The sequence below is a fragment of the Chelonia mydas genome, chromosome 11, assembly GCF_015237465.2.
Source record: "Chelonia mydas isolate rCheMyd1 chromosome 11, rCheMyd1.pri.v2, whole genome shotgun sequence".
NCBI classification, from domain to species: domain Eukaryota; kingdom Metazoa; phylum Chordata; order Testudines; family Cheloniidae; genus Chelonia; species Chelonia mydas.
Genome location: NC_051251.2, coordinates 22,969,800 through 22,990,845, shown reverse-complemented (window position 1 = coordinate 22,990,845; position 21,046 = coordinate 22,969,800). Strand labels below are relative to the sequence as shown.

The window sequence follows — 21,046 nt, the reverse complement described above, 5'->3', positions numbered from 1 at the left end:
ATAATAAAATAATAACAATAACACAGAAATGTGTCTGAGGATTCTTTGACAATAATATCTCAGACACCTGCTCATTGGCCCAATGAAGATGTGGGGGCACAGTGTTCTTCATGAACTGTTAGTCAGCAGCATTCACTCCCCTCCATGTATTTTGCCATATTGAATTGCTAGCAGCAAAGGGAGTGCTCAGCAGTCCGAGCTGTTAACTCACAACCCTCTCCTACAACTCTGTAGGATGGAACCACTTTTTACAAGGTCAAGAAGAAGGATTCCAAGTCTACTTGTTGTTTAGCTCCCCAAACTAGAGTTCCAGGAAGCCATCTCTTCAGCACAACTCTGCAGAGTGTGAACATCATCTGATATACCTTTATATAATGGTGATGCTGTATGCTTAACCCTTGCCAAGAACAGTAAAGTGTTCAACACTGTGAGTGGCTTTGGGATGTATTTGTTCACTAGCTGCCTATACTGGCTTCCACACCTATAACATATTATCTATTGATGGATGCGGGATTCGTTTGGGTAATATTTGTGAAAAACCAATACAATTCTAAAATAAAATTTAATTTGAATATTGACTGTATTTCTGGTTCTCATTTGCTCATTTTACTGTTCATCATCCCTCATTTTGTAAGGTGAAATTTTGATCCCATTGAAGTCAATAGCAAACCCCGCATTGACATCAATGGAACGAGAATTTATCCCCAGTTCTTATGTTTCTGTTTTTCTTCTTTTTCAGCACCTGTATTTATGTATTCTTCTAATCTTTCTTTTTGTTTCATGATTTTTTTTTATTCTTGCACTACTTCTTCCAGCTTTTGTTTCACATTCAATATTCAGTTTACTTTCACTCTGCCTTTTTTATCCCTTTGCTTACTCTGTTTATCTGATTTCCATGTTTGCCTCATTCTTGTAATTTTGTTTCATTTTTTCTGTCATTTTCTCTTTTATTCTCCTTCTCATCTCCCTTCTCCCTACTACTTTTCCCTTTTTTTCCTGTGCTTTATTTATCTTTCCTGTTTCCTAACCCTACCTACTTCTTTGATTGTTTGTTGTATCTCTCCACCTTTCCTATCATTCCCCAAAATGTGACTCATCATTCTGTGCCGCTATTGTATAGCAGATCCTGAAATATTGTCATCTGAGGCAGTTATGTACTAAACAAAATATTACCAGGGTGAAGGAATCACTTACCCTGATTGACAACAAATCGTAACTTCTGTATTGTTGCCAGATTGCCGCTAACTCTGTAGATTCCATCGACATCCAGACCTAAAAAAGGAAAACATATTTCATATTGGCTCATGTGCGTACTTTATTGAAGATGACAGTCAAGAAAACATAAATGTCCTAACAAATATGGGGAAGAATAGTATGGTGAACTACTAGATAATAAATCACCTGAGAAAGACCAGAATTATATGATGCCTTCTGCCTGATTAAAACAATACAGAAAAACAAAATGGTAGGTTAACTCAATTGAACTCAAAATACTTTATTATAATGTTGTAGTAATTCTCTCACAGGCGAACAGTAAAGGTAGAGATATTTCAATTAGCTTGGAAAAGAGTAGTGTAAGTATAAACTTGTGTGTTCACGTACAAATACCCTCCACAAGATGTAAAATCAAATTTGCGTAAGTGTATATTAACTACTTATACTAGCTGGGCTAACAGAACTTTGCAGGTAGAGACACTGACTTTTTGAGCTAAAGGTTGCAAATTGCATTTCTGGTATTGCGTATATTCAGTGAGATGATTGCCATGTAACCATGATATGTAAGACTATGTATGGTTTCAGAGTAGCAGACATGTTAGTCTGTATCCGCAAAAAGAACAGGAGTACTTGTGGCACCTTAGAGACTAACAAATTTATTAGAGCATAAGCTTTCATGGGCTACAGCCCACTTCATGGGATGCATAGAATGGAACATATAATAAGAAGATATATATATATATACACACACATACAGAAAAGGTGGAAGTTGCCATACAAACTGTAAGAGGCTAATTAATTAAGATGAGCTATTATCAGCAGGAGAAAAAAACTTTTGTAGTGATAATCAAGATGGCCCATTTAGACAGTTGACAAGAAGGTGTGAGGATACTTAACATGGGGAAATAGTTTTACTTTGTGTAATGACCCAGCCACTCCCAGTGTCTATTCAAACCCAAGTTAATGGTATCTAGTTTGCATATTAATTCAAGCTCAGCAGTTTCTCGTTGGACTCTGTTTTTGAAGCTGTGGGGCCATGCGGGTACCCATAGCAATGCCGCTGACTTGAAGGTATATATTGACCCCAAATGTGAAATAGTTGTGGGTGAGGACTAAGTCACAAAGGTCAGCCACCAGGTTTGCCGTGACATTATTGGGGATACTGTTCCTGATAGCTTGTAGTCCATCTTTGTGTGGAATGTTGGTGTAGAGGGCTTCTACATCCATAGTGGCCATGATGGTGTTTTCTGGAAGATCGCCGATAGATTGTATTTTCCTCAGGAAGTCAGTGGTGTCTTGAAGATAGCTGGGAGTGCTGGTAGCATAGGGCCTGAGGAGAGAGTCCACATAGCCAGACAATTCTGCTGTTAGGGTTCCAATGCCTGAGATGATGGGGCAGCCAGGATTTCCAGGTTTATGGATCTTGCGTAGCAAATAGAATACCCCTGGTCGGGGTTCTAGGCATGTGTCTGCACAGATCTGTTCCTGTGCGTTTTCAGGGAGTTTCTTGAGCAGATGATGTAGTTTCTTTTGGTAATCCTCAGTGGGATCAGAGGATAATGGCCGTAGAATGTGGAGTTAGAGAGCTGCCTAGCAGCTTCTTGTTCATATTCCAACTTATTCATGATGACAACAGCACCTCCTTTTTCAGCCTTTTTGATTATGATGTCAGAGTTGTTCCTGACGCTGTTGATGGCATTGTGTTCAGCACAGCTGAGGTTATGGTGACATCATCATAGGACCTAATCACATTAGCCACGCCATCAGGGGCTCATTCACCTGCCAGTGTGATATATGCCAGTGTGATATATACCAGTGTGATATATGCCATCATGTGCCAGCAATGCCCCTCTGCCATGTACATTGGCCAAACCGGACAGTCTCTATGCAAAAGAATAAATGGACACAAATCTGACATCAGGAATCATAACATTCAAAAACTGGTAGGAGAACACTTCAGCCTCTCTGCCCACTCAGTAAAAGACTTAAGGGTGGTAATTTTGCAACAGAAAAGCTTCAGAAAGAGACTCCAACGAGAAACTGCTGAGCTTGAATTAATCAGAGAGATGTGTATGTTATTTACAAAGCATTTTACTATGGCACTGTTTTGTACCAAGTTGATTGAGTTTGATGATTTAATGCCCCGGAGGTTTTATTGCAAATAATGAAGAGTGTTTTCAAGGACACCTTGGGAGTCCCATTTTCCCTTTAAATCTGATCAGGTATCATCTTTTGGAGGAAACTATCTCCTACAGTAGGGTCTGCTGATATACCCTTTTAAAATTGAAAACTTTAAACTTTAAAACTTAAAACTGGTAACTGCCAATCTCATAAGAACAGAGGAAGAAATCTGCATGCTCCAAAATTTAAAACACTAAACCATATAGTGCCACTTGAAATGTATAAGTCGCAGATCAGCATGATGCAGAGAGGGGTTTACTGGAGATCCACTGCTCCATAATGGAGTTGTAGAAGCTATTAGTCACTTGGAACCCAAGTCTTAGCCACATTGTTTTATAAGAAGGCTGACTTTTTCTACAGAAAAAACCTAAATTAATTAGCATGTGCTACAGCCCAAGACAGGCTCAGCATTCCTCCTATGTAGTAAACTAAATTCTGCTTTTAATGTTACCTATTGAAAGTAAAAAAAGAAAAAAACAGCTCATATTACAACACAAAGCAGTTCTATAACTTATATACTACACTGCAGGACCAAGCAAAATTCAGATGTGATTTGAAATTTTAAAATAACATGTCAACAAGAAGCAGAGGAGGGATTACGGGGAATCCTACTGCTGGCAAATGGGAGAACGGGTACACTCCAGATGATGTGAGCGTATTTTAGGACTGGGCCCTGGAAATTGAGATTTTGTGGAGAAATGTCCCCACAGAAGTCACTAGCAAAACTCCCATTGGCTTCAAAGGGGGCAGAATTTCACCCTTGAGATTGCAAATGGATAACAGGTCATTGGACCTCAGTCCCATTCAAAAAGGCTTGTCTATTCAGGTAAGAAATGGGTAAGGGAGAATGGTGGAAAGGAAGAAGTGCTTGGCTGATGCCTTCTGTGTGTTGAGGAAATTGGATAATAGTGTTGGTAAGAATCTTTAACTGATTTTTCTCAAACTTCCAAAAGATTTGACTATAGTTTGTTTAGAAAGGCAGAAAAAGTTTTCAGGGGTTGGCAGCAGTACTCATCCCATCATTTAATATTTGACATCATAAACATTGGCACAGCAACTAACTGCATATAAATATTAAATATTACTAACCATATATTACTATAATATTAATAATAACCATACAAGCATACTAACTCCAAAGGTGAAATAACATTACCTTTAACATCCTTCATATTTTGCAACCCTTGCCACATGTAAACTCAGACATATTGCAGACATTCTGAACCCGTCTCTGTCTCCAAAGTATACATTGATACACAAATTTCAATAAAAAGAAAAGGAGTACTTGTGGCACCTTAGAGACTAACCAATTTATTTGAGCACGAGCTTTCGTGAGCTACAGCTCACTTCATCGGATGAAGTGAGCTGTAGCTCACGAAAGCTCATGCTCAAATAAATTGATTAGTCTGTAAGGTGCCACAAGTACTCCTTTTCTTTTTGCGAATACAGACTAATACGGCTGTTACTCTGAAACAAATTTCAATGTATTTTTAGCAGCTTGAGAACTGAAGTATAACAGGCATATTGTGACAGAGATTTCCTAAGCAAAACAAGATCTGTCTGAAGCTGTTCTAGTTATATTAGTCTCATACAATTTAATTTTTATTATTTCTGAAAGGTGCTTTGGGATGCTTTATATCCAGGTTACCATACTGATTTAATAATTGAAGGTTACTCTCATGCTTCCTATTCAGTAAGGGGCACAACCTTTGGTAACTTAACTGAGTTGAGTTGCTTACAGATTTGTTTGTTTGTTTGTTTGTTTGTTTTAAATATTGCTGCAGACACATCTTGCTTCAGTTTATCTTGAACAATTTATTTGAAAAAGAAATAATAATTCCATAATATATATCAGTTATACATGTCGTTTATCAGTCCATTTCATTGTCTACCCTTCACCAGTGGGAGCTCTGCAATCTAATACTGAAAATGATGGTTCATGTCAGGAAGATCTCCTTTGGTATAGAGGGCTAAAGAGAAAGTTTATCTAAGAGAAATAAAAAAGGATTCGGTAATCAAGAACACTTGGAAACTATCCATGTACAGGATACATAACATACGAACAAATGGAAGTTACTAAAATGCTTAAGTAATGCAACTCTATCTTAAAACTCAACAATCCCACTCTCTTCTTGGAAGTGGGGGAGTAAGACAAACAGAGTAGTTGCCAGTTTAAGAATGTGGATCTGTTGTGGTCATAGATTGAGAATTGCATCCCACTAAACTGCATAGTGAATTGATCTAAACCAGAATGTAAAGGACAAAAACAAAGAAATGTTAACTTCCATTTGAATCTAGCATGACTCAGTTCTCAAGCCTTCTGGACATGGAATAAGAGCATGTGAAAGCCACATATAGAGCTCTGTATGTGATAATAATCTCTCACATTAGTAGCACCGATTTGGAAGAGCTTAGCCCCCTTGGTATCATGCTATTTAAATGATCTGAATCAAGTGAAAATGACAACCTCTGTAGTAAACTGGAGGACATTACATCTTGCAAAATGATCTGGAACATATAAGTAAATTATTATTGTTATAAATTTACTTGGGTCCAGAAAGGAGGTCTGATTAGCATTTCATTTGGACACACAATATGGCAGACAGAGAAAAACCTGAGAATATTACACCAATTATAGTGTTCACATGTCATTAACTTTCTGCTCCAAGAACTTTGAAAGTTAAGCTAAACCAAACCAATGTAAATTGGTGGATTTGGACATCCTTTTCATTACCACATTATCCTAGCTGGAAACTACTTATTTTGGAAATCCAATTAGGCCAAGTGATTTTTTTTTTAAAAGAGAAGGTTCTTATGTTCTGATTGTGTGAAGAAGTTTTCAAAGAAAATCACTTTTAAGGGCACCTTTATCAAGAATAAAAACATCACTGCTCTGCTGTCAGTGTTTCTTCACGGCAGGTTATAAATACAAGATGAAACAAAAGTATTTTCAAAGTGTCCTATTTGGTGCTGGCATTAAAGTATAGTGGTAAAGAACAATTCAGAAAAAAAAATATTCATTGTATTAAAGTCAGATTATTTGTTCATCATGTGCTGACCTTCTTGTGTTTCGAAATGGTTTTTATCATCGAGAAAAATAACTGGTCTTTTCCCCAGAGGGTAACAAGTATTTTTTAAAGAAGCTTAGAATAGGATGGGCACACAATTAGGTATTATCAGACCAAATGGTGGTCAAAACTCAGTGGAAACAATGCAGCTGTCCCAAGCTATTCCCACCATAAATCTTATAAGCTTTCCAGAAAAAAAAAAAATTGGATAAGGACTGACTCCAGAATTTAGCTACCAGAATATAGACAGAGTATGACAATGCTCTTGTTAAAAGCAGTCATATGTTATAGATTAGGATACACTGGTATTAGTAATGGGCAAATCTAAAAGGGAACAGAATACAGGTTTGGGTCAGATACATAAACATCAAAGTTATATGAACTACTTTGTGTAAGTGGGTTGAAGATCTCAAAAGAACATTTCTTGTGCTCTTTATTTCCAGCTGAGCTGGGAATATTGCAAAAATGGCCTTTCTTGCATTATTGTTGCAGTTCCAAGTGCAGTCCCAGCTGGAACCTAGAAGTATAGAGGAGCATTAGGAATAACAAAATATTACAGAGGATATAAATATAATCCCAATATTTCAGAACTTCTAAATTACTCAGTTTGGGTTCTGTAATAGAAATAGGCAAATGTCTGAAGAAGTTCTTATGTTTTCTGAGCTAGTTTACCCCCTCCCCAATATAGGAGTTGTCATATCTATCCACTGGCTAAAATCCTGCTCTGTCTCATACCAATGAAACCCCTTATTGTGCTTAAGTTTTAAGATCATAGCACAAAGTATGGGTGCCAACTCATTATCTTAGTATCCATTAGATCTTATCTGTTATCTTAAAACTTAATATTTTGTGAGTTTCATTCAATTGTTTTTTAAAAAACTTCAATAGTTATTTTTATACACTTTTTCTAGATCTTAAAATCCATTATATTTTATTACTGAGTGTTTGATAATTTCCTATACATGAGCACTCAAAACTTCTAACAATAACTATTTACTGAAATTGATCTGGTATTGAGACCTGTTTGTAGTTATATGAAAAGAAGCATCGTACTGGGTATAACAAAGTAAAATGTAAACTTGATGAAAGGCATCCCTTGGGCAGTACTTTCATTTAAAATCAGCTATGTTCAGGGTAAAAATCTTGTATTTCAAAGGAACCCGGTATGCTTCCCGATAAACAGAAAGAAAATATGTTTTAAAACTAAAAAATTATTATGTAATCAAGCATTTGTCGTGTTTGTGATGTACTGCACAGGACTCCCATAACTGTGAGCCACTGTGTTACCTTCTTTGCCTCAGAAAAGGAAAGTTTTGTTATTGCTAAGCTGTGTGTCAGTTCCCTGACATACCAGCCTGTTTGCCTTGCCAGCAAACACTTCAAGACTCTACCAATCTAAACCTTGTCTTGTAGGTAACAATCAATGAACCCCAGTTCCCAGTGTCCAGCCCCTCTCACTGGAAACTCACAGAAATTATTAAGTTTGCTCTCTCTCTCTGAAGGCAGCACACATCACCCTGTTAGGTTAGCTAAAGACTCACATGTTACTTTAATACACAGCATAGAGATGATTTTGTAATAAATCAAGAATAAGTTTATTAACAAAGAACAGACATTAAGTGACACTAAGAAAGAATAAAAGAGACTGGCTTGGTTACAAATAAAAATAAATAAAACAAGCTTTTTAGTGACTAAAAATGGAGGTTACTTACCTCTAACTAGAAGTTATTCAAGATGGGTGGTTCCTACATGTATTCCATATGTGGGTATTCATGCACACCTGAGTCCAGAGATTCTTAACAAGTGTCCATTGGGCTGCACAACTGGGCATAAGATGTAGTGCTGGCCAACATCTCTCCAGTTCCTCTTCTTACCACAAATCCAATAGGATTTGAAGCAGAGGGGACAGAAGGTGGATAGTGGAATACAGCTAGGGGCCACACATCTCAAAGAACTTCCATTTATTCTTTGAATGCTGGTGTCTAAGTGTATTTCACATGTGGGTGACTGACAAGGAGTATTCAGATTGGAGGGGGTGCGGGGATGCTGGCAGTAAAGATGCTTGAAGAACTGCAGTCCCCACAGCTATATCTGCAGCAGAGGCCTGAATTAGCACATAATGTTTTGTAAATGTGTGAATGAAACTCCAGGTAGCTGCTCTGCATACATCCAGTATTGGTACCTCCTGTAGACATGCTGCAGAAGCAGCTTGTGCTCTCTTGCAGTGTGCCCTTACCCCATCTTGGGGAGGAATATAGCATGTTATGATGCAACCAAAAATCCATTTTGAGTTTCTCTGAGAAGATATTGCTTTGCTTTATGACCTTTCTGCTACAGCAAGAAACAGTCCTGGTGATTTTCTGATTGGTTTGGTTCTTTCCAAATAGAATGCCAAGACATGTCTGTCATCCAAGGAACTAAGTCTTTAATCATCAATGGAAACATGCAGTTTGGGGGGAAAAAACAGGTAAGTGGATAGATTGGTTGACATGGAATTCAGAAATTACCTTAAGGAGGAATTTAGGATGAAAGGGAAGGGAAACCTTCCCATCTCGCTTACCCTTCTGGTCAAAGTAATAGCAACTAAAAATACAACATTCATGGAAAGCTGTGTCATACAGCATCTGGCCAAAGGTTCATATTATGACTATTGACACAATGAGATTGAGGTCCCATTGAGGTGTAGGGTTGACCACTAGTGAAAAGGTCTTGACTAGGCCTTTCTGGAATCTAATCTGTTGTTGGGCGATTAAAAATTCCACTGGAGGAAGAAAGCACTGATGGCTGTGAGATGACTTTCAGTAAACTAAGGGAAAGATCCAAATTCTTCGGTGACAGAGATAATCTAAAATGACTGAGACATCTGCAGAGCCTGAGGAAGACTGATTGTGCTGTGCCCAGGTAGAGAAACATCTCCATTTAACTAGGTAGAAGTTCCTAGTTGAATCTTTCCTAATCTAAGTAAGAATAGCTTGGACAGCTTCCAAACATGAGTATTCTAGTTCTGATGCCTACCCAAAAAACAGACTGTGAGGTGAAGTGGGCCTGGATTGGAGTGTCTGATTTTGCTGTCTTACTGAGTTAGAAGATCCAGGAAGGGACAGATCCTGATTGGAGGATGGGTTCTCAGAAGTTCCGGGAACCAAAACTGTCTGGTCCAGTTGCATGCTATAAGAATGACTCTGGTCCTGTCATGATGGATGGGGAAATGGATGGAAAGGAAAGGCATATCTGAGTTGGTGGGGTCATGATAACAGGAGACTATTACCCTGGGAGTTGTGGCTCATCACTGCTCTGGAGCAGTTCCGGGGAAGTTTCCTGTTCATTTGGGACTTGAAGAGATCCCACTGGTGTGTTCCCCAGGGAGTGAATATTTCGCTCAGGACCAAGTAGTGTATTTCCCATTCATGGTCTGCAGAGAAGTGCCTGCCTTGGTTATCCACTAGAGAATTCTGAACACCTGGTACATATGTGGCTTGGATAGTGATGTGGTTTCTGATGCATCAGTTCCAAAGCCTGACTGCTTCCAAGCAGAGGAGAAAGGATCTTGTTCTACACTGTTTATCTAAAAGACAGCGGTAATATTATCTGACATTATTTGGATAAGTTGTATGAGTGGGAGCAATGCCCTGCAGGCCAGGTGGACCACTCTCACTTCCAGTAGGTTGATTTGCAGCCTTGCCTTCCATGGGATCCAAAAGCCATATACGGTATGGTCATTTAGGTGGGCACCCCATCCCAGAAGGAATGTGTCTGTTACGGTGACACTGTGGGGTTGGAGTGTTGAAGCGTACTCCCAATCCCACTCGTTATGGGTTCAACCACCATGTGAGAGAGGCAAAGACCTTGGTGGGAACAGTCACTTCGCTGTTCATGTGGCTCCTGTCTGGGGTGTAGAGAGACCAGAGCCAGGCCTGTCGGCAGGGTATATGAAGTCTGGCGAATGATGTCACATAAGTACACAAGGTCATGTGGCCTGGTAGAGAAAGGTGTACTTTGAGTATAATTTTTGATTTGAGTCCAGTGTTGCTTTGATAAAGTTTATCACCCATGTGATAAATGGATTTGCTCAAAATGGATTTGTCTTTGTTCATAGATACCCTGCACTGCTAAAAGATGGAGCAGGAACAAAGTTGCTGACCTTTGTTGGTTGGTTGGAATGACCAGTTAGGAGCTAGTCATCCAAGTATGAGAAGACTGTGTAGCCATGACATCTCATTAGGGCTACCATCACATAGAAAACCTTTGTGAATATCCTGGGTGTTACTGCCAGTCCAAAGGGAAGGACTCTGAACTGGTCATGTTCCTGACCTACCAGTAACTGAGGAAACTTTCTGTGGGGAAGAGGAATATCTACATGAAAATAGGCATCCTTCATGTTGAGAGCCACGAACCACGTTTCCTTCTGTAAGAAGGGGAATATTGATTCTAGTGTAACCATCCTAAATTTTGACTTTTGAATAAAGATGTTCAGTTGTTGAATTTCAAACTCTATATTTTCCTGAGCTTTCCTACTTCATAGCAGCCTTCTGATTCTCTGTATAGGACCAAACTGACCAGGGACTCTTTATGCCAGGGGACTTTCTTGGGGAGTGGAGTGGTCATACTGCTTTACAGTCACTTTGTGCCAGCATAGGGCTATCTTATAGGCCCAGTCCTATAGCTGACACAGATCATGCAAACTCCAGGAAAATTTCACATTAAGAAATACAAAACAAAACAAACAAACAAACAAAAACCCCAAACAACCCAACAACAACTGGCCATCTAGGCATCCCAAAGGTAGATCTTGGTGTGAGGGTTTGGTGAAACACTTCAGGAAATGAGACAAGTCTTTGTCACTCTGCTTGAAAGACATATAAGTGAAGAACATGATTTTGTATTTTATCAATGTTGTCTGACATGATCAGAGAGATATAGTAGCATTCCAACATGAAGAGAGAGTCAGATTTTCCTTGCAGTGATAAATAAAAGATGGAACAAAAGGAGATGGAAATCTGATGAAGAACTCTCTGTATTTCAGACACTGGAGAAATTGTTCCAAAACTTATCCACAACAGAAAACTCAGGTGTCCGGATCTGGATTTTAACAGTTTTTAGCTTGTGCCTCCTCTCTTCCCACCATGCACACACTAGCGCATATACTTTTGAAATATTTAGTAAACTTTGAACTTTTGAAAGCTTTCACTTTCTGGTTCTAGATAATTCTCCCTTCTCTTCGTCTCTTTATAGACTCCTTGCCCACTACCAAGAGTACCATCGAAATCTCTTGCTTCATGTTTAAAAATCAAGGTAGGAAACCCAATAATTGAACATCCTCGAATGGGAATGATTGCAACACCTGAATTAAGTAATGAATAGTGTGTATGCAATCTATACCATTTCAATAATGTTGTCAATATTCTTTTCCTTTGAACTGATGTTATTTTTGTGTTTCAGTCCATAAACGTGTCATGTGATTTACTTTGTTCCTTTTCATATCACTTGGTGGCAGATTGTTTACTTAGACATATTTGTACAATGGAATAAGGTCAATAACAGTATAAAATATGAGTACTCATCTCATCATCAGACAGCGTTACAGTTAAATACCTAAATCAAGTTTGCTTAATCTTCCCCTCAATTGTATAGCACTGTTTTTAATGTCCACGAAGTTTGTAGTTTTAGTACAGGAACAGCAAAACTTATTTAGAAGGTTCACTGTGACAAACAAGAAAACTAAACTTTGAAGATATTTGTTTAGAATGTGTCATCAAAGTTACATCAAGCTTGCAGTATGTTGACTATAAAAATGCAGTTGCTACTAATACATATTCTTGCCATCTTTTTATCCTCATTTTTTTGTAGCTAAACAAAGTGACCTCATTGTTTTCCACTGCATTTTCTCTTAAACATTGGCTGGGAAGATTGAGATTAAGGAATGTGGGAAAATAGATTCCCAAGCCACGTCCATCCCCTTTAATTCTGAGCTGTAATTTTTGGCTTGGCTTGAATCACAGTCATCACATTTCATTCTGAATCTCTCTGTAAAGTGATCTTTCTTAAACATTTCTTTCACTCATCATGGGATCAGAAACAAAGCCATTCTAGTCTTTCAGTGAAACACTTATAAACATCTTTTTACAGAGGAATCACAGGAGCTGAATTTCCTTTAAAAATATCTGAAAGAAAGGAGGTTTTCATTGCCTGATTGTCCTCTTTGTGAATCTTGTCATCTGTATGCCATGAGCTACAGCTATTTTAATCTGTTTTTGTTTGCAATCCATTTGGTGTCCGCCCAAGAAAATGCAGGTGATTCTAATTAACTTACTGCTGAAGATGTGGAAAAATCTCAATTGTGTTACAGAAAATTATACACTTAAAACCTTCCCTCTATTATTTATAATGTCTTATTAATGAAAATGATTACATGAATATATTTACCACCTGATTCATCTTTGTTCACTTTTTAAATCAACAAGGTTTATGACAAAGGGAAAAAAACTACCAAACACAGACCTCGTGTACACATGCCAGCTCTTTGATTTAACTGGAACGGCATTTTAAAAAATAACATTACTCTACTTTATGGAACACGATTTAATATCTGAAATAACTACAATCCAGTTTCCCCCCTTAAAGCCTTTTAAAAGGCTCTAAAGACCAAATTTTGCCCTTAAAATGTAAGTGCTTAATTGGAAGATTTTGTCTGTCTCTGAATATTTCCTAGAGAACTTCCATTCTGCTCTCTTTTGCTGGATCTGGTTGTGGGCAGTGTTAATATTTTGAAGTTTAGGCTAGCCAGGCCCAATATGGCTAGTATTTAATCCATATGGCTAAGCATGGACAAAGTACTTTAGTTTATGGCATGTGCCTCATTCTAGCTATCCAATCCAAACCAAATGGGCTTCCAGGAGTTCAAGTAGAGCTGACAGCACTGGAGCACCAGTTCCATTTCCTTCACAAAATAGATACATCTCCACTTCCTCCTCATAAGAAACAACAGCACCTAGTCAAATATGAACAAGACACAATCTACAGTTTTAGGATCCAGACAATTTTGTAGAATGAATGATAATTGCCATAGGAATAATCCAGTAGCCAAACCTTTCTCCCACCCACAAACAAAATTAAATCAACTCAACTAGCCAGTAATTCAAAGCCGCCCAATCTATCCCAATGCCCATCCCACCGATACACTCAGACCTTCCCAAGAGCCCTAGCAAGCGGACGGTCTGTGCAGCACGTCCTAAAAGTCAACAGATCCAGGCTATTCCTTACCAAGAGAGGACATATGTTCCAAACTTGAGGGAGCCCTGACAGTGAGTGCCCTGCTACCATTTCCCTCTCTTTTACATAGAGGGGTCTCCAGCCCCCCTGAGCTGAACTTGAACACTTCTGGTAATTGCTATTCTGGCAGTACAGCACTACGGGTATGAAAACTGATTTTTCAGGTAAGCAAGTCCCAGGCCATTTAGGGTTTTGTAGGTAAAAAAAATAAAATTTGTGTGAAAACGAATAGGCAGCCAATAGAGATCCCAGAGAATGGGCACCATATATTTCCTGTCAGATACAATGATATTCATTGTTACTGCTTTCTACCAGCTACTGTTTCTGCTTGTGTGCCCCCATGTAGCACACACTGCAGTACTCTAATATTGATGTGATAATGGTGTGGATAATAATAGTGAAGTTCAGAAGAAAAGTCTATCAGAAAAAAGAAGGTTGCCACCACTGGTCAGGCGCAGATGGAAACAAGCAACTTGGCTATTTCTAAGAGATGATCACAAAAGAGTAGCTGGGAATCTAATGAAGGGGGAGGGGGGAGAGAAAGGGTATATCTATGACCAAGAAATATGTACAACATTTCCATTTCTTATATCCCAGCTGTGCCTGTTAACTTCTCAAAACATGTACGGTCGAGGAATAAAGCATACTTGACTGATATTTATTGCAATATGCTTTATACAAAATTTCTATCCGTATCTGTTCTGTCACACATTATGTTCTCAAAGAGTTAAGTAACATGAAAAATACAGGCTCAAGATTATATCTGTCATGGATGAAAATACTACATTTATGACTCAATGTAATCCATTCATTGGTTTATGGACCCAAGCCCTCCAGGGAGTGTCACAACTCCACATGATATCCTTGAGTGGTATATTTTGCCTTTGGATCTCTGGTTTAGCTGAAAGAAGTTTAAAAACACATGTAGCCTGACAACTCCCTACTGGCTACACAACTGAGGAGGGTCAAGAGCATAAAATATTCCAGCAAAAGCCAGCTGTAACTTATGCTCACTAGACTGGCTCAGGATCAGTCTGTTTCAGACAGTAGCATACAAAGAATTTATGCACTTTGCTAAATCCTCCCACTTTCATTAAACCATGCCCCATTTGGGGATCCATCATCATAAACATTAGGCCTGCATTTTCTGAGCAACAGCAGAATACTAATGAATGCTGTACTTGGGGGGTCTAAACTCTTCACTCAGGGCTCTACACTGCCCTGAGTCAGTCTCATTAATTTCAATGGGGGCTGTGGGTGCAAACTGAAGGGCAGATATAGCTCTTTAGGCAATTCCTCTTATTGATAGTAGAAATAACCTAGTGTACAATAGAGACAAATCCTGACACCGTCTTTAACAACAAGAGTCAAGTTAACTCCTTACTGCTGTGTATGCTGTTTCCTCACCAGGCTGACCAATGCTGATGATTATTTGGCTCTGATTTGATGAAGGTGGAAGCACTCCGCAGTTGGGTGCCATGAATCTGCTTGGGCAAGGGTTGGTGGGGAGCTTATAGTCCCTGGATTTTGGTACCCCCATTCCCAATTCTTGGTCCACAGAGGTTACTGCAGAAGGACAGTGACTGGGACTGTGTTATATCTAGGAAGGGATATAAGAGTCACTAGGAAGATCTCTGACTCCCCTATCCTTGGGCTGCTTGGTTATGGGTGAAAAATCCAGTTAGGCCCACTCCTCTTTTCTCCATCTGACACTGCCATTTTGGATATGTCCCTGAAGAATGGTGCTCCTTTAAGGAATTTTCAGATGCCCCAGAGTTATCTGGAAAGAAACCACCTTTGACTTCAGGGATAGGTACTGTGTACTGTACACCATGTGTACATCTCTGACATCATTTCCCAGTACTGTAGGCTGGGAGAGAGAATATAACTCTGCCACTGGGTAGGCAGGATGTGTTCAATGAGTATAGAATCCTAAGGGGACACCTGATGGGATTCAAATAGCTTTTCACATCCAAGGAGCTGTGTTTGGCCCATACAGTGAGAAAAAAACAGACCATCATAGTTAATTCCAAATTTTGTAGTTTGAGAGAAACTGGGCCCTTAAAATGGAGATTTAAGACCTGTTTTTTCAAAAGGTGCTTACCTTCAATTCCCATATTTCACACAATATGAAATGAGGGCATAATTTTGCAGGCATATAAATATGTATCTGATTTTAAGTACATTCAGGTAGTTAGATGTCTATATAGGAGTATTTATATTTGTTCACAATTGTGTTTGCAAAATGGGAGGGCTGTTTTAAAAGTCAGGCCCTTAAATCTAAGCACTGCTGCCAGATAAATGTGAGTGCAGCAGTGTGTACCTTGTAAAATCAGTTACAATGCTTTGGTGTGTAAGACTTGGCCCTCATTTTACAAAATATGCCGACATATACTACTCCTAGGGGAATTCTGTGCCACTGCGCAATGCAGAATTTTGCAGAAATTAATGTTCTGCCTGTGAAATTTCCTTTCTCCCAGAGAAATGGGTTGTGGAGTTACTGGTCGCTATAGGGGCTGCTGGACCCAGCAGAGCCCAGCTCTCACATAGAAGACAAGGCTGGGGGGAGGGGAAGAGGAGGGAGCTAGAGGGTTCCTGTCAGGTGCAGTTCCCAGCATGCCCTGAAGGAAGGAGAGGGCAGTGCACAGGAAACTCTGTGCAAGCCTGGGATCGAGCTTCAGGATGTTTCTCCCTCTGGATCCCTGGGCTCTGGGGAGGAAGGCGTGCAGGTAACTAGGCAAAGGGAGACCCTGTGGCTGGGCTCAGGGTGTGGGGGACAAGAGGGTTTGGGTGTATTTCGCTGGGGAGGCCCCCACGGCTGGGCTCTGGAGGGATGTGTTGTGGATATCTGATCCCCTGGCTGGGCCCTGCGGGGGAAGAAGGATGCAGAGAAACAGGACCTGGGTTGTCATAGGGGTTTCTTTAACTCTCTACTCCTGGGGGGAATTGTTTTGTGTGTCTGTATTGTTACAGACATACTTACTAACAGGTATCTTGAAATAAATTACCAAAATAACTGAAACTGGTGTGATTATGTAGTATTATTTTGACAAATAAAATTTGCAGAATTTTAAAATATTGTGTTCAGAATTTTTAATTTTTTTGGCACAGAATTTTTAATTTTTTTGGTGCAGAATGCCCCCAGGAGTAATATACATCAACATATCTAGTTCTTAGAATTGTATGTCTGGCTATTATATAAATGATGACAAACGAGGGCACATATTCATATGATGTTATATTTATTTACTATACAGGACGGTATTTTTCTAGTATACACTGTATATATTTGGATGTGGTGGTGACAAAGACCATACTTTTTTAACCCTTGTAAGTTATTCAGTCTCATCTTGAGCTTGAACATCCCAACTGATATCCAGATTCTATGTCTAGTAGCAGTTTTTAACTTTGCTTTAATTGGCATGTTATGTTATTTTAATGTGTGCCCAAATTATAAAATTCTGGCTGTATAAAATAATAAATAGCTATAGAAAAATTCTTAAATAAAAATCTTCTCATGGACTATTTTCCATCCAATCCTGATCCCTCACATTGCCTGGAGCAAGTATAACACTTGGTTACATTAAAAAGTGATATTAGGATAGTAAGATAATATGAAAACATATACATTTTAATAAAATGGGGGAGTTGCTTTTGTATCTACCAAATATAGTTATTTCCTCTCCCTGTGAATAAGATTTGCAGCTATTAGCACTGCCTTTCTTCTCATTGCCAACTACCTCCACTGCACTAATCACTCCAAGTCACTTGGCAATTTGGTTCTGTCTTCCTGTGTTTGCCACTCCCATAATTTTGGCCAGAATTGTTTGTGGATGAATTTCCACCAAAGAAACACATGTTAAAAGACACTGAACAAAGTCACAAATGCCTATAAAAACTTTTAGAGAGTCTTGAATTCAGTTACAAATATCAGAAAGTGCTTCTTTTTGGAAACTGGCAGACAGCTTCACTGTTTTGACAGAAGCAACTCCATGGACCATTGGAAATGTATTCCAGGCCACAGTTTGAGAAGCACTATTACACTCTACTACATTAAAATAACACATATTTTAGATTAGGAATTGCTCTGGTACTATCTGTCAAAACAGGGTGTTTTTTAAGTATTACAACAGTTTTAAACAGAACAAATCACCTTCTACACATACCATATTCAGATACAAAAATATTTTAGTTGAAACACAAATAATGTAACTGCAACACAACGGAGACATGGAGCAAACAGTCACTTTTGAAAAGAAATAATCTACCTGCCTCCTTTATATACAGCAATGTGCACTGAGTATTTGTTATCTGATTTGGAGGTAAAATAAATGCAGCAAATATTGCACAACAATGTCAAATTATAGTAAGAGTTAGATTTTAAGCAGTGGAGTTACAGGTATAATTTTTAATTGCATCATCATCTTTGCTTATGCAAGTATTGAAGACCCAGTTCAGGTTTAATTCCTCTTTGAGTCATGGAATGAAGTAGAAGGATGCAGAAGAGTGCAGCTATCTCCTGTGTGAAGGATGTGTTGCTATATGGAAATAGGTGTCCTGTAGGCTGGGGTCAAAAACCAATCTCCTGCCTCTAGAAAAGGGTTTATAGCTGCCAGAGTCACCATCCAGAACTTTAGAGACTTTACAAATATGTTCAGTTGTCTTAGATCTAAGATTGGTCTCCACCCTCTGTCCTTCTTTGGCATAAGAAAATACTTTGAATAAAACCCTTTCCCCCGGTGAGGGAATGGGACTGGTTCTACTGCTCCTAAACAAAGAAGGGAGTGTACTTCTTGACTTATAGTATAGTTTCATGAGCACGGTCGCTGAAGAGGGATGGGGAAGAGGGTGTGTAAAGTGAATAGAGTAGCCAACTATTATAACCTCTGTGAGTCACATCTGTTATAATATGCTTCCTTGTCCATTGGAAATGGGAAAGGCACTGTCCAAAAGTGCGTAGCATTGTAGCTTGCAAATTATAGATGAGGGAGGAATCAAGCCCTCGACTAACTCATCAAAATTGTTGTTTTGATGGTAAAATGGTACTAGCTGAAGGAGGGTGGGAAGCACTTTTCCTCTGGAATCTCTGTCTTTTTCTAGCGGATTTGGTGGTTCTGTGAAAACCAGAGATCTGAGCCAATCATGATCTCTGGGCAGTTTGAGACCTGCTAAATCTCCTGTTGTCTGTAGAAGTATAACCTCAGTGTGGCCCTCCTAAGGGAATCTCCTAAGCAATAGATACAGTTAGACTAGGATAGCCTTCAGACAAGAGAGGCAGCATTTGAAACCTGGTGAGCCAGGTATGCCTAGCTAAACCAAATAAACTCTCCAGAAAAAAATGGAAGAGAAAAAAGGGGAGAGTTAAAACTGAAACTTCTCACAACTATCTAATTAATTCTATACTAACAACAACTAACAGTAGCTAGAAACACTAACCTAACTAATACAACTACAAAACACGCTGAGGCACATACAAGGCAGACAGGCTGACACAGAAGAGAAGGAACTGAGGTTGGTTTGCCCACAAAGCTTTATATACCCCCAGTGCACTGCACGAGGTTATATAGAGCACACACCCAGGCCAAAAGGACAGTGCTAATGAAAAATCTGCAATCACGAGCTTGAGAGGCACATGTGCCCCTGAAGTGGAACACCCATAGGAACACTACTCAAAGAAGAAATTGCAGTTATTGTCCGAATGCAGCTTGACACAAATCATGAGCAAAAAGTTAATTATCTAGTAAACAATTTATCATTAATCATTTAATATACTAAAATGTACCATTAACAAGAAGTGAAAACATTAAACTACATAATTGCTTAAATAAATGTATATAGTCATAGTATACCCTACTTGGTAGCAAAAGGATGTACCAAATCTAGTGCAAAGGCTCAATTTAGTTGTAAATCAACATGTTTTAATGGTTATATAAACCAATTAAAATGCACCTTTCTTTAAAAAATAACTGAAGTCCAAATGGAAAAGTTGATTACAATTGATTGTTTAAATCAAGGATTTCCACTTGGGTGTTAAATCAATCAACCTGCTCCATCAATCCCTGTGCTCTTTTGGATTCTGGAGGTGCAGAGGAATATTTGTATTTCATTGCTATATGGGCTGGCCATGATCTGGACAACTGATTTACATGCCTTTTGCCCTGAGAAAAACCTGGAAGTTTAAGATTTCTGGTCTGGATTTATGAATTGTTTAGGGCATCATAAAGCTCCAATTCAACAGAAAGCACTTAAGCATTTGCTTAGCTTTAAGAAAGTGAGTAGTTCCGTTTACTTTAATGGGACTACTCAGGTGCTTAAAGTTAAGCATCCGCTTAATTGCTTGGCTAGATTGGGTCCTATGTTAGTACAACTAGGAGCAGTGGAAAGAAATTATATGTAGCCAGTCAAAATGTAGGATGAACATCAGGAAATATTTTCTAATAGTAAGATCTACTAGACTATGGAATAGTCTCCCAAGTATGTGGAGGAAAACACATCACTGGAAAACTGGACAGAAGAAGGCACCAGAAAATATGCTGCATGGAGTAATCTTTCATTGACAGATAGATTAGATCAGTAGTTCTCAAAGCCAGTCCGCCACTTGTGCAGGGAAAGCCCCTGCCTGGCCTGACTGTTTGTTTACCTGCCGTGTCCACAGGTTCGGCCAACTGCGGCTCCCACTGGCCGCGGTTCGCCGCTCCAGCCCATGGGGGCTGCGGGAAGCAGCACGAGCCAAGGGATGTGCTGGCCACCCTTCCCGCAGCCCCCATTGGCCTGGAGCGGTGAACCGCGGCCAGTGGGAGCCGCAATTGGCCGAACCTGTGGACATGGCAGGTAAACAAAACGGCCCGGCCCAGCAGGGGCTTTCCCTGCACAAGCAGCGGACCGCCTTTGAGAACCACTGAATTAGATGCTCAAATAGGTCAATTCACTCTCTAAATGATATATTTATGGTATATTATGAAATGACAAGGAAACATTCTGTGTAGAACTCCATTCAAACCAATGAGGTTGTTTGCATGTAACAAAGCAGAATTTGGTATATATAATTACAATGTGGATTCTTAAAAACTCTTCTTGGACCAATAACCTGTTAGGATCCTGATTGAGCTAGAGCAGTCTATTAGGTTAATGTCTAATTTGGGGATCTTTAAAAGAAACACTAATTCAATAGCACATAATGGCTTAACATGTAATAGCCTGTTTGGGGATTTCTTAGTTACCAGATTATTAACTCCATGCCGTGTAAATTTCATAAATCCACTGGGTGTAAACTGAGTTACAGAAACAACCATAGGCCCTGATTTTTAACCTGG

The 21,046-nt window shown here is 39.2% G+C and overlaps 1 protein-coding gene across 3 annotated transcripts in view; it reads right to left on the bottom strand.

Annotated features, from left to right (window-relative positions):
* ARHGAP15 (Rho GTPase activating protein 15) overlaps positions 1-21,046 on the bottom strand; it is a 441,049-nt gene that overhangs the window by 132,757 nt on the left and 287,246 nt on the right. For all 3 annotated transcript variants that reach the window (XM_007057477.4, XM_037912146.2, XM_037912147.2), the window contains exon 11: positions 1,195-1,272. In XM_007057477.4, the coding sequence (XP_007057539.1) occupies positions 1,195-1,272 (78 nt within the window). The remainder of the gene's footprint in view (positions 1-1,194; positions 1,273-21,046) is intronic.